At 43.8% G+C, this 13,674-nt stretch overlaps 2 protein-coding genes across 2 annotated transcripts in view; both read left to right on the forward strand.

Annotated features, from left to right (window-relative positions):
* The first annotated feature begins 1,041 nt into the window (after positions 1-1,041).
* Positions 1,042-3,779, forward strand: LOC6048964 (elongation factor 1-gamma). The gene is given in 4 exon segments (XM_001865765.2): positions 1,042-1,192; positions 1,445-1,594; positions 2,400-2,960; positions 2,963-3,779. Coding segments are annotated over 4 exon segments (1,290 nt in total). The 5' UTR covers positions 1,042-1,183; the 3' UTR covers positions 3,533-3,779.
* Positions 3,780-4,220: 441 nt separating this feature from the next.
* LOC6048965 (NADPH--cytochrome P450 reductase) overlaps positions 4,221-13,674 on the forward strand; it is a 32,119-nt gene continuing 22,665 nt past the window's right edge. The window contains exons 1-2 of the mRNA XM_038258404.1: positions 4,221-4,397; positions 5,281-5,366. The gene's annotated coding sequence lies outside the window, so the exon portion shown is untranslated. The remainder of the gene's footprint in view (positions 4,398-5,280; positions 5,367-13,674) is intronic.

Here is a 13,674-nt window from a genome sequence, read left to right on the forward strand (position 1 = left end):
TTTGTTAGTATATTTATTAGGTCAATAAACGAGAATAAATGATGTTTTATTTTAAAATCAATCGAAAATCGTGTTTTAATTATAAAAACGGCAAAAACCAGGTGCGGTAAAATTACCCAGATCTGTGTAAAATTTTACACAGATTGATGGTTGAAAAATTACACAGATTTGACAGACAACGGCTGAACACAGATCTGTGTACAAGACTTGTACACAGATTCTGTGTATTCCAGGTTTTAGGCGATCTGTGTCAAATTTTACAGATCTGTGTTATCTGGATTTTGCGTGAGGTTATTTTGATTTTGTGTGCACGGCAAAATGTTGAGCTTAAATGGAGCACCCGCAGTCGAGCAGTTTTTGACAGTTCGCTCCATAAGAAATACATTGTAGAAAAAAGCAAAAACTGCTCGAATGGAAATGCTCCATTCGTCTCTAACTCGGTTTGATCATGTAATATCTTCATGAAACTTTCAGGAGTGGTTGAAAATCATTCTGTAATATGAAATTTTGTGACTTTCTACATGTATGTAACCCCTTAACCTAGGAGCGAACTGTCAAAAACGTTGGGGGCTCCATTTCTCGATTCCTTTTACCTTCGCTGATTAAGTTACAAAAATTCGAGCAGTCCCTTGCATTCCACCCCTGTGTTTGAACTCGTCCAAAATCTTCCCTGCTGGTTTGCGTCCCCACTGACACTTCAATCTGTCAAATCTGGTATAATTCTCTTCGTTTCTGTTAGTTGCCAGTTGAACAGATTTGTTGGTGTTTTACAGACTTTTTTGTTTGTGCTGAAATACTAAATTAGATTTATTATTTTTAAATGGATAGAAAACTAAAAAAACGTGAATAAATTTTCGTTTTTTTTTTTCTGGCTAAATTTGGCTGATGTGAAAAGACTTTTGGTGGTCAGCGGTCTGTCATTTCATGATTGCGCCTGATGAACAAACACGCACAGATTTTTCAACAAAACTAGTCCAGACTTCTCAAAGTGGAGGCTGACATCCTGGCCGGGCCCGAGTTGACAACAGAACCTGTGCGACGGTGGCGACCTCCTAGACGTCAAGACTTCTTTCTTTCTACTTCCGCTGCGGGCAGACACGTACGTGCAAAACACGCGAGTTTTGCAGTTGACCGGTGAAATCGAGTTCGCTACCGTGTTGCAAGTGCTCAAACGTCGCTAGAAATGGCCGGTGTAAGTATCGGGATGGAGAGGGGTCAAAGTGCGGGCCGGAAGTGGCCTGAAAGTGGGATTTTCCGACCGGTTGGAAGGTTCCCAACCGGCGAAAGTTTGACGTCTGCGCGAGTGAGACGGCAAGCTAGCCGGGGTTTGGCAGAGGGGAGGGAGCGAGACGGCTGCGGGAGCGAGAACGGATGGGATGGGAATTATTTTTAGAATAGTATTTTCTAATCCTTAACTGTTCTTTCGATTATTTTTGTTTTCCAGACTCTCTACACTTACCCGGAAAACTTCCGCGCGTACAAGGCCCTGATCGCGGCCCAGTTCTCCGGCGCGAAGGTGACCGTCGCGTCCGACTTTGTCTTTGGCCAGACGAACAAGAGCGAGGCCTTCCTGAAGAAGTTCCCCCTCGGAAAGGTGAGTCGAGATTTTTTTTTTTGTTGATGTTCGGTGTTGGTATTGGAATTTAGGTTGGCGCGTGGCCACTTCGGATTGCATCAGCGTTCGGAAATATATGAGTCACGGTCAGTAACCTTACGGATAAGTCGTTGTGAAAAAAATGGACATTGCTATCCCGTATAAAGCCCTAAGCCAAAGTTCTTGAAAAAAAAGATGTTTAGGTCTGTGATCGGGAAACGCTTTTTTGTTTCTGCTTTAAGGCTAGTACGGAGTTCGGAAGGAAAGTGGTCAAGAAACAGTTTTACGAACAGCAGAACAAAGGAGAGGGAGCGATTTCTTGGGGCATTTCTTGACCCTCTCTGGCTTGCTTTCGCCGCCGCTGCTGCCCATTTGATTTTTTTCTTGACCGGTTCCTTCCGAAGTGCATATACAGCTTAAAAAGTAATGTTCAGAAAAAAGGTGCTTATAACTTTTGAAGTACAAATTAAGGCCAAAACGGACAATATCGGTTCAGCCAATGTCGAGATGATCGAGTGACAATTTTTTGATCAACAAACATGTTCACAAAAAAGTTCTTGGCAGCAACAAAATCGCAATCCTCCCAAGATTTCCAGTTCTTTGTGGACGTGGCGAATACGATAGCGACGTCAATAATTTCACCTAGTCACGTCTCAGATGAAGTGAGTCTTACAGTATATTTGTTTTGCTTTTGGTTTTGATGTTCACGTCTGTGTTAGGGAAAAATGATCGATTTTTAAATGTGAATGATGATGAGTATGACCGAACCAAAAATGTTAGTTACCAAAACACTTTTCTTCCGCAGGTTCCCGCCTTCGAGACCGCCGACGGCAAGTTCCTGACCGAGAGCAACGCCATCGCGTACTACGTGTCGAACGAGCAGCTCCGCGGCAAGACCGACCTCGAGAAGGCCGAGGTGCTGTCGTTCCTGTCCCTGGCCGACAATGAGCTGCTGCCGGCGGTTCATGGGTGGGTGTTTGCCTTCATGGGCATCATCCAGTTCCAGAAGAACAACGTCGAGCGTGCCAAGCAGGACCTGAAGGCCACGCTGACGGCGCTCAACAGCCGTCTGGTGAACCAGACCTTCCTCGTCGGGGAGCGCCTCACGTTGGCCGACATTGTCGTGTTCGCCACGCTGCTGAGCGCCTACGAGAAGGTGCTGGATCCGTCCTTCCGCGCTCCGTTCGGCAGTCTGACCCGTTGGTTCAACACCGTGCTGAACCAGCCCCAGGTTAAGGCCGTCGTCAAGGGTTTCACCATGTGCGCCAAGGTGGCCGAAATTGACCCGAAGAAGTTCGCCGAGTTCCAGGCCAAGACCGGCGGTGCCCAGCAGCAGCAGCAGAAGGAACCCAAGGAGAAGAAGGAAAGAAGCCGGCCCCGGCCAAGAAGGAAAAGGAAGCGGAACCCGCCGAAGAGCTGGACGCCGCTGAGCTGGCTCTGGCCGAGGAACCCAAGTCGAAGGACCCGTTCGATGCCATGCCCAAGGGAACGTTCAACTTTGACGACTTCAAGCGTTGCTACTCGAACGAGGACGAGGCCAAGTCCATCCCGTACTTCTTCGAAAAGTTCGACCCGGAACACTACTCGATCTGGTACGGCGAGTACAAGTACCCGGAAGAGCTGACCAAGGTGTTCATGAGCTGCAACCTGATTACCGGCATGTTCCAGCGGCTGGACAAGATGCGCAAGCAGGCCTTCTCGTCCGTGTGTCTGTTCGGTGAGGACAACAACAGCACCATCTCCGGCGTGTGGGTCTGGCGCGGTCAGGACCTCGCCTTCGAGCTGTCCCCCGACTGGCAGGTCGACTACGAAGTGTACGACTGGAAGAAGCTGGACCCCAAGTCTGAGGAAACGAAGAAGCTGGTCACGCAGTACTTCTCCTGGTCCGGCACCGACAGCAAGGGACGCAAGTTCAACCAGGGTAAAATCTTCAAGTAAGCCGCGCGCTTGAAGGTAGGATTACGAATTTTACTTTACCCTTTCCACACACACACAAACAAAACAACACTCAACAAAACACACACAAACTAACATCAACCGGTCTCCGCTTCGCGAGGAGTTGAGATCGACCGTGATTGAAGCCGTCGTCGTCGTCGTTGTCGCCGCCACTGCTGCCGCGTCCAAGAACAGACACGAAAAGTTCTCTTTGTTACAATAAAAAAAAAAACCTAACTTAAGATATAAACATGGTGAGACGGTTACTGTTGTGCGAAAGAAAGTTCCTTGTCCACTTACGATTCGTTTTCTTTCCGCAGGAACGACGAGTTATGAAGAAAGAAGCAGGAAAAACGTGAAACCAGCTGGTCCGGCAGTGATTCGTGAATTTCCCAGAGCAAATTTGAATTTCTTACCACCATTCATTCTTGCACCTTCCGTGTGTTTGTGCAAAGGACCGTGTAAACAAAGAGTTGGGAATGTAAACATCAACTGACAAATAGCAAACAGAAATTTTCTCCCACCGGCTCGGTGTGCCAGTGCTCCCTTCGGAAACGCGTTCGTAGGTAGTCTTGTTTTGACAGCACCTGCCACACGTACCGCATCTGTCATTAGCGCGCAAACTGCTCGAATGTCAGTTCGCAGTCAAGAGGTAGAAGTGGAAGACTAGTCAATCGCTTCCAGCGGGGCAGCTTACGCTCGTAGTCATTCAGTTCGTAGTCTCGGTCCGAAGTGGTCGTGTTTTGCGCCTTCCTAGTTGGTTGCCGCGTCCGTTTTGCGTACGTGCCGCTGCTTCTTGCGCTGTGCCTGATAACTGCTCCTGTAGGGGACCTCGTCAGTCGCAGTCGTGGTCTTCGTGTGTGCAGTGGTGTGTAATTTTATTTAAATTTTATATCACTCAGCAATTCGTGTGCGCAATTGGTAGTAGCTTGATTTAAGTACGGACTGGAGTTCGGTGAAGGAGGCAGACTAGAAGTTCGAGGAGGTGGAGTGGAGAGTGCCTATTTGGTTGGGAAAGGTTTGCAGAAACGAAACGCGTTTTTTTTGCTTTCAAGCATTAGCACTTTTCCAATTCGAAGGAACTACTAGGCTCGCGCAGGTAGACCAACCATAAAAACCTGTTCGGTCGCAAATTAAGCAAGAAGACAAACTGGAGAGGAGAAAATTAAGCCTCGGAGTTGTGTCACTTTGACGTTCACTTACCACACACTTTCGTGTGTATTTTGTGCTACGCCGCAGTCGCTTTAGTCTCTGTAACTTGTTTCATCTCCCTTCGTTCACTTCGGGTAGATGTCGAAGATCTGCGTTCTGCGTCTGTGTTGCGCCGTGTCTTCATTGAGGCGATTAAGCTGCTACTAAGTCAATCTGGACGTCGCAAGAGAGATAGCTTCACGTATTCTCTCAAGTTCTGCCTTCTACCTCCTCCCGAATCTTCCCCAGTTCCTACCCGGAACGTCTCAGTCGCAAGCAATCCAGCTCGGTGATTTCAATATCGGTCCAAAGTCCGCGTGTGCCGCGAAAAATTGTTATGGTTGAGCAAACATGTGTTAAGGCCTGCCGAGAGGAATTTCGCGTAACTGCAGCGCGGCGGCGGTAGCGTTGACCTACTCTGCTTAACTACTTTGCTTAACTCCTTAGTTAGCCACAAGCCGTCGGCTGCGCTACGCGAAAAATCGAAACCCGCTTTCGGAGTTGTGTATTGACCGTGTATGTTTCCGTGTCTTGTCTTCCTTCCTTTTATCTCGACCAAGGACGATCTCAACGAGCTCATCGTCAGGAAAAGAAGGAGTCCGAAAAAGAAGACTGCCGGATTTAATTGCTCTTCAGCTTCATTTGGGTAAGTCTTCTTTTTGTTCGCTGCTTCTTGATCCCCATTAATGTTAAGTCTTGCATGTTTTGTTGTTGCTGCCTCTTTCCTGCTTCGATTACGTGGTCCTCGATTGTTGTCGATAAACTGCTCGAATTTTCTTTGAGTTTGGTTGCATGATACGCACACCAACTCCGTTCCTTCGGAAAGCATTCACAGACACCTGTTGAGTCTTCTGCCCTTCGTCGTCGGCGGTGGAATCTGTTGAGTTTGATGTTTTGGTTCAGTTGTGATGCGCATGAACCCCGTGGATGCATTGCATTGCGTGTTTATGGTGCACCACGCATTTTGTTGTTGGTGTAGGTTGAACTTACCCTTGAATGCTTTTTATTTGTTCAGTTATTTATCTGTGAGTAGCGACCGAGGAAGGGGAACATGAATGGTTGAATTTATCTGTTGTTCAATGCATTTATCAGTTATCCATCTTTAATGGTTGTTATTGAGGGAAATCTGCCAATATTTGTCTATATGATTTACACGTAAAATCTGGAGCAACATTTGAAAGGGGCGGTACGAAATTGCTCTTACGGCCTTTCGTCTCATTAGTGCAACGGCGACTAATTCTAGCTAAACATTGCGATAGGGCCGAAGCCGAAGGGTAAACAAAGAGTCTAACCTGCTCGTTCCTAATATAAACATCAACTGACATGAGCAGGATAGACTCTTTGTTTATACTTCGACATTGGTCCATTTACATTGTTTTATTGTTGTATTGCTGACGTTTAACGATTTTACGACATTTATTATTCAAAAACACAGCAAATTGCTCGAATATTGCTGGGTTTACAATCCTCTTCTACGGCTAGATCTACTGCGAAATGCCAAACGCAACACTTTTCTATTTACTAAAATTTTTCATTTTTCATTGAGACAAGTGGAATATTTAAACAAAGTCTACCGATCAAAGTGACCTTATTTACCTTTTTGGTTTGTCAACAAGTTAAGCTAAGAACAAGATTGTCCGTTCGACGCAGTGGTGAACGCAGAACGCTGTGTCATGGCCTATCTACAATCACTTAACTTAGAAAATTTCACTTAGCTTAGGAGTTTGAATCAATGGAAATAAATCTGATCTTCTACAATGAAAAGGAATAAAATTAGAAACTTGACTATGGTTTGGAAAATTTCAAAATCTACGGTAAGTTGACGTTTCCATATCAAAGGTAAACAAACAATTGCATAGCAACGTATATCAGCCCAGCAAATTTTCTAAGTTGATTGTGGATGACGGCCGTAAGTTGTGTACATTTTCTAAGTTTTACTTTACTTAACTATTCTAAGCTAAGTGATTGTAGATAGGCCATCAGTTCGATTTTTCCAACAACTGTCAGTCGAACAATCTACAGGGGTTGCTTTGTTCAATGGTCGATGACTGGCAGGCTATGATGACAGGCGCAAAATTTTGCGTTTGCGTCCAGGTTTGACGGATAATCTTGTTCTTACCTTTACAGGCATCAATCGTCTCTGATTTGAATCGATCTGATAACCGCTGTTTCGAGCTTGTCAACACTGCCAAGTTTTGTTGTGCGTAAAGGGAGAGTTCTTTTATTACGTAACACCCAAATTTTGATTTCTAGACCCTCCCCCCTCGTAAAAAATGTCCATGCAACCGTACCATGGCCTCCGAAGCCCCCCCCCCCCCCCCCCAACTGTGTTACGTAATAAAAAAACGCTCCCAAAGGCAATTGCTCGTTCAGATACGCCAAACTCCTATGAATTTTGATACGTTAAATTCACTACGATCGGTCTCCTTATTTAGGGTCCCTAGGTTCAAATTTTTGTTTACATAAAGAATATCGTTATGCTCTGATTTGAAGGCTGGATGTTGTTATTTTGGATAAAGTTACCAGCATAAGTCACTTTTTTGCAGCACGTTCCCGTACTTTTCAGTTCACTCTCTTCATCTCTCTCTTTTGCAGAAGTTCTGCAAGGAGAGAAACCGCAAAATTTTTGCCTGGGTAGCGCGTTCCAGTACTTTTTCTGCAACATTCTACACAGTTGAGTGGATTTACTCAAACTGGGTATTAAAGTTTTTCAATGGAGCACCCGCAGTCGAGCAGTTTTTGACAGTTCGCTCCATAAGACTGTCTGCAGCGCGAAGTTTTATAATTGTTTCAAATTACGAGCAGTTTTAAATTTTTAGAACTGGCGGAAATGAAACTAAAACACGGTGCTCGCAACGCGCTGATCTAAATGTTGTTTCAAAAAAATGCTTTTCATTGTGTGCGTATGATTATCAACACAGCATCATAGTGTGTGTGTAAGAATACGTGGATATCTTTATATATCTGATTTTTTTTGAAACTGAGTTCTATTCCAGTTCCAAACCGTCTCACGTTTGAAACAAACTCGTCGAGCAGTTTTATTCCGGTTTCAAAATACTGAGTCCTTCAAAAGATACAGATTTTTGAATTTTCAAATATCATTATTGTATGGACAGCTGCCAAATTTGTATGGAAAATTATATGGACAAACTAATGATGCAAAATGGCTTTTTTGGGCATACCAAAGCCACCAAAAAAGTTTCAGCCGGATTAAAAAACACAAAAAATAAAATTAAAGAAAAAAGACCGATTCCGTAGAGAACTGCTCAGTACAGGAATAGACCTATTTTCTGCGTGTATATTTAAACACAGATTGCAACAATTTGCCGCGAGATTGAAAACCGGCAACTTCCGGATTGTAAGTCTAGTGCGCGGTTCGATTGATCCACACAGACAGACACAAAATACCGAGTGGATTCGTTAATTCGAATTTCGCTACTTCGAATGTCCGCTAATTCGATTGTCGAAAGCATTCAAACGTCAAAATCAGTTGTCAAACTGATGTTGACATTTCAATCCCATTGTTCGACGATTTCCGAGCACGTGGTTTCAAGCATATGACAGCTGTCAGTCGTTCCAATTAACGAAATCAGACTTTTCATTCGAATTAGCGAATCTGCTCTGTAGTGAGAAAAAATTGCTGTCACTTTCAAAAAGTAATAAAAATGTTTCTCGAATTTTCTGTTTGCTCAATGTCAAGCTGAATTTTAATTGTAGCAAAAACGAAATTGGGCAAAACGTCAAATTCGTGTCTTTTTTTTGCACTGTTTCAAACTTCACCTTGCATTCGTGAACTTGAGTTACTTACAAAACAGACCTTCGCTGCTTGTTACTTCCGCTGATTCTTCTACTTCGCTGGAAATAAAGATTTTGAACTTTCCCGACACGGAAACTTCGCATGAAATTCTTCTTGGAATGATCTTGTTTGACATTTGATTGCCTTGAATGACGGTGAGAATAGGAAACAGTTGCAATTGGGTACTAAAGCCCTATGTCCATTTTTATGTACAGCGGTAAAAAACACGATTAAAAACCATTTCTGATCACTTTTTTCCATTTAAATGCAAAAAAAATATTGACAAGACAACATTTTTTTGATGGATCAACTATGGTCCCTTTGGTACGAGCTGTCAAGTAGGATTTTTCTGTCAAGAAGGGCCGTGCAGTTATTTTTTTTTTGACAAAGAACTTTGTCCTAAGACTGTCTGCAGCGCGAAGTTTTATAATTGTTTCAAATTGCGAGCAGTTTTAAATTTTTAGAACTGGAGGAAATGAAACTAGAACACGGTGCTCGCAACGCGCTGATCTATATGTTGTTTCAAAAAAATGCTTTTAATTGTGTGCGTATGATTATCAACACAGCATCATAGTGTGTGTGTAAGAATACGTGGATATCTCTATATATCTGATTTTTTTTGAAACTGAGTTCTATTCCAGTTCCAAATCGTCTCACGTTTGAAACAAACTCGTCGAGCAGTTTTATTCCGGTTTCAAAATACTGCTCGAAAAATAAAACTGCAACTCCGCGTTGCGGGTGGTCTGTTTCAGTTCTATTTGAAAAATGAAACAGCTAGAACAAAGTAGAGCCGCGTTGCAACCAGTCTAAGGGCACTGTCTACGGGTGTCAATCCAAAATTTCGCGAAGCGAAAGTGTAACGATTTGTGTAATCGTTTAAACGCTTATATCTTCCACCCAATTCAAGCAATCTGCATGCTTTATCCACCAAACGAAAGGGGAAGTCTTAAATTGCAAGTAGACTACCTCACATAGTTGATAAAACTTTGTTAAAGTACTCAAAAGTTAAGATGAAAAATAAAAATTCAGACCGGGAAAATCCCGGTCGCTGATTGGTTGAGCGCAACCTTTCCCGAACACATTAATCAGATTCAAGTATCTAGCACTTAGCAAATTTTGCTCTCTGCCACTGCTTCGAAAGCGTCGAGCCGTCACAGCCAAGCGAGGTTATAAAAGAGCGTGCCGCCGGTTGAAGCTCAAACGAGTCGAAGCTTTGCACGAGGAGGATCGAGAAGCAGCAGCAGCACAGCAGAGCCGCCGAGAGGAAGGAGAGAATTGAAAAATTGGAAAGAGAGGCAGAGCAGGCGCGGGAGGGAAAATTGCCGGCAACTTGGAGTGTCATCATCGCATGGTTTTATCATCGTCATAGGACGTTAAAATGGCCCTTTCAGGGCCAATTCACACGAAAGAGTATTCTTTAAAATCTGGTTGGGTACGGTAGTGAGTGTTTGTGTGTGCGGAAGGGAAATCGAGTGGCAAGTTTGGGGCTTGAAAGAGCACCAAATTATCAACGCATACACACAAACGCGGGCTGGGAGCTTCATTTGTGTGCGCCTGGTTTCTGCCGTGCAACTACCCTTCACGAGTTTGCTCATCCGATCGATCTTGGGAAAATCGATTTTCGATATTAGTGTGGTTCCGCGAACACAATTTTAGTGTGGTTTACTACACACACACACACACACACACACACACACAGCAAATCCACAGTCGATGGCGCTTTTTGCTACAAATACACTTGCAACGCACTGTTTGGTGCTCTAGGTGGTGTGTAGTATGTGTAAAGAGAATGAATAAAAGATCGGAACCCAATTTTTGCGAAGCGAAATCGTTACGTGGCGATTTCCCTCTTCGCAGACTTCCTCCTTTTCCATCACGCTGATTGGTTGAACAAACCTTTCCGATCATCCTCTCCGAGAGACGTGAGATTGATGTATCTAAAATCATCTCCACTCAAGCTCATAATTTTCTGACAGCCGAGGAGTCAACATCGAGTGGCAGTTGCAGAATCAGAAGGGACAGCAGAAATTTCCCCCGGTCAACGACGTGGAGAGGTCCCCGAAATGGCTCGGGCCATCGCAGGAACGGGACGGATTGTCGCTGCAGGCCATCAAGGAAGAACGTTAGGGACCGATGTGGTCAAGCTGCTGATCCCGGAAGGCTCCGGTTAACGGCATCAAGAAGGGTCTCCGTGTTGATCGAGAACCAGTTCCCTTTGGGTCAAGTTGGTTGTGGTTGCGATAAAGTTTATGGTTTTGATACTGGACATGAAATTTAACATTTCGGCAGTCGTGACCGCAATCCGGAGTGGCCGGAGGCCCCGCGGATGTTCCGAAGGGGACATTTGCCGAACCAAAAGAGTTGGGGCAATATGGGTATCAAACTTCATGGTTTTTGATACTGGACATGAAATTTGAAATTTCGGAAGTATTGGCCACAATCCGGAGTGGCCGGAGGCCCCGCGGATGTTCCGATGAGGGGACATTTGCCGAACCATAAGAGTTAGGGCAATATGGGTATCAAACTTTATGGTTTTGATACTGGACATAAAATTTGACATTTCAGCAGTAGTGACCACAATCCGGAGGCCCCGGGGATGTTCCGGTGGGGGGACATTTCCCGAACCATAAGAGTTGAGGCAATATGGGTATCAAACTTCATGGTTTTTGATACTGGACATGAAATTTGAAATTTCGTAAGTATTGGCTACAATCCGGAGTGGCCGGAGGCCCTGCGGATGTTCCGATGAGGGGACATTTGCCGAACCATAAGAGTTAGGGCAATATGGGTATCAAACTTTATGGTTTTTGATACTGCACATGCATCTGACCATTATCTGAAGTTACGCAGTTAAAATAAATCCCTTATTTTACGCAGGAAGTAATAAATCGATTACTGCGATTGCCTTTTTATTGTGCCGCGGCGAAATTCTGTTTCTGGAAATATAGAATAACTATTTCGAATTCAATTAGAGCCCTTGAAAGGGCAGTTTTAATGTTTGCTGTTGAAATTTACTTTACTGCCGCCAATTGCTTGCAACAGCCTTGCAAAAACATTTCCGCATCTTGATAACTTTCGAGTGGTGAGGGAAAGTTGATTGATTTCACCTTGATTTTTATTGCAGCTCCATTTGCAATTTCCGTCCCCTTAGTTCGATAGGACGTTGATATTATGTCTTAAAACTATTCACAAAAGAGTTGTCTTATGTAATTATAAGGGAATCATGGGGAAATTGGGTCCTAAAATGAAGCTTAGATTGCTGATATTATTGTTCACAGCGATAAAGCTTATTTTTCTGAGTACAATGACCCTTTGTACTACCAGCTTAAAATGGATTTTTAAATCAATTTTGAAAAATTTACCTCGCGGTCCTTCTTGACAGAAAAGCTCCTACTTGACAGGTCGTTCCAAGGGTTCCATAGTTGATCCATCGAAAAAATGTTGTCTTGTAAAAAAAAAATTTGCATTAAAATGAAAAAAAGTGATCAGAAATGGTTTTTAATCGTGTTTTTTACCGTTGTACATAAAAATTGGCATAGGGCTTTAGTACCCAATTTGGACCGGACATTCTTATCGAAAATTTCAACAATCATCTTGCAAAGTTCTTTGTCATACTGGTCATGTGTAACATAACCACCTGCACCTTTTTTAATTGAATTAAAAATCCATTTTAAATCCTTTGAGGTCGTTCAAAAGGTCATTGTACTCAGAAAAATAAGCTTTATCGTTGTGAACAATAACATCACAAATTTAAGCTTAATTTCAGGACCCAATTGGTGACAGTTCGTCACTTTTCCGCTTGACTGTGTCAAACCAACGGGGGTTTTTGCTCTCATCGTTTGGTCACGTCTATGTTTACGATATATAAAAAATTAATTAAATAAAACGCGCACGTGGCAGAATGCCTCGGCTTGGCTTCTTTTTTCCAGTCCTGATACGGCACGTAAATCCCGTGTTAGCGCACTGTTGTTAACTGTTTTTACACACCCAAATTTCACTTAACGTCTTCCTCGTTCAAACGGGAACACGGGCCTAGTGGTTACAGAACTAAAATCGCTTGCATTTTCTCACCTTGAACCGGTCAAACTGGTTACGCGAAAAGATTTCGCCACATTACGATACATCGCTTGGCTCAAGTTCGACAACTTGGACGATTCCAGCCATAACCGTTCTTACCTTTCACTATTTTACCTTGATTGTAAGTTTTATATCCAATGTAAACAATGTTCAAGGTAATCTTGAAAGCTACAATCTGCAAAATTTTAAGCTGAATTATTACAACTCTTTGTTTGACAGTTACCTCACCTTGAGCGTTACCCACCTTGATTACTTTTGCAGCACCAACGCCTACTATCTTAAAGGTACGATAATGACAAGCGGAATTCGTTAGGTTGGTTTGTCACCAAGCGCGTTGTCTCGCTCAGATAACATGTCTCAATTTTGATCGCCGTCTTATCGCCATTCGTGGCTGTTAAATCCTGCAATACACATGTTCGCTGATTAAATTCAATGAGACATCCGCCGACACTTGATTCGAAATTGTTTCACCACTCGCGCTCTCTCTCTCTGCGGTTTTCTTAATGGAAGATGACCTCGGCAATATGGCGGCGTCGGGCCCTTATTGATATACCCCTCTCCGAGCTGGACTAGTGTAGGTGTTGACGGGAAACAAGCAAAAAGAAAGAAGACAGACAAAACGAGACCTGATTTCAAGGTCGCGAGGGTTCCAACGCTGTCGACGTTGGTTTCGAGGTTGTAGCCGTCAATGATTGCTTTTGTATGGGGTTTTATTTGTTTTCTTTTGTGCCAGACAAGACCTTGTAGTCGTCGAGCCGATCTTATCTGTGCGAATAGCTGGGTATGAGTTGAACTAGGTTAGTCGAGATTGTCCGCGAATTCAATCACGAATACGGAGGAGCTGCTTGCATGGGCCCATGCAGCAAAAATAGGGTTGCACTCAGGTTTTGGGTAGAAGCTTCGCATCGTGTAGCGTTGACAGGCAGGCCGTAGAACCCGTTTGTGACGGGGGTTCCACGTTGTAGCTTTACCTGTAGGGTGACGCAGCAATATACAATTCCAATTAGTGGCTTCGTCCGAGGGGTTAAAGAGCAGACCGGTGCGGAGTTTTTTTTTTGATACAGTGTGAAAAAAACTGAAT

Source organism: Culex quinquefasciatus, chromosome 1 (genome assembly GCF_015732765.1).
Source record: "Culex quinquefasciatus strain JHB chromosome 1, VPISU_Cqui_1.0_pri_paternal, whole genome shotgun sequence".
Lineage (NCBI taxonomy): Eukaryota > Metazoa > Arthropoda > Insecta > Diptera > Culicidae > Culex > Culex quinquefasciatus.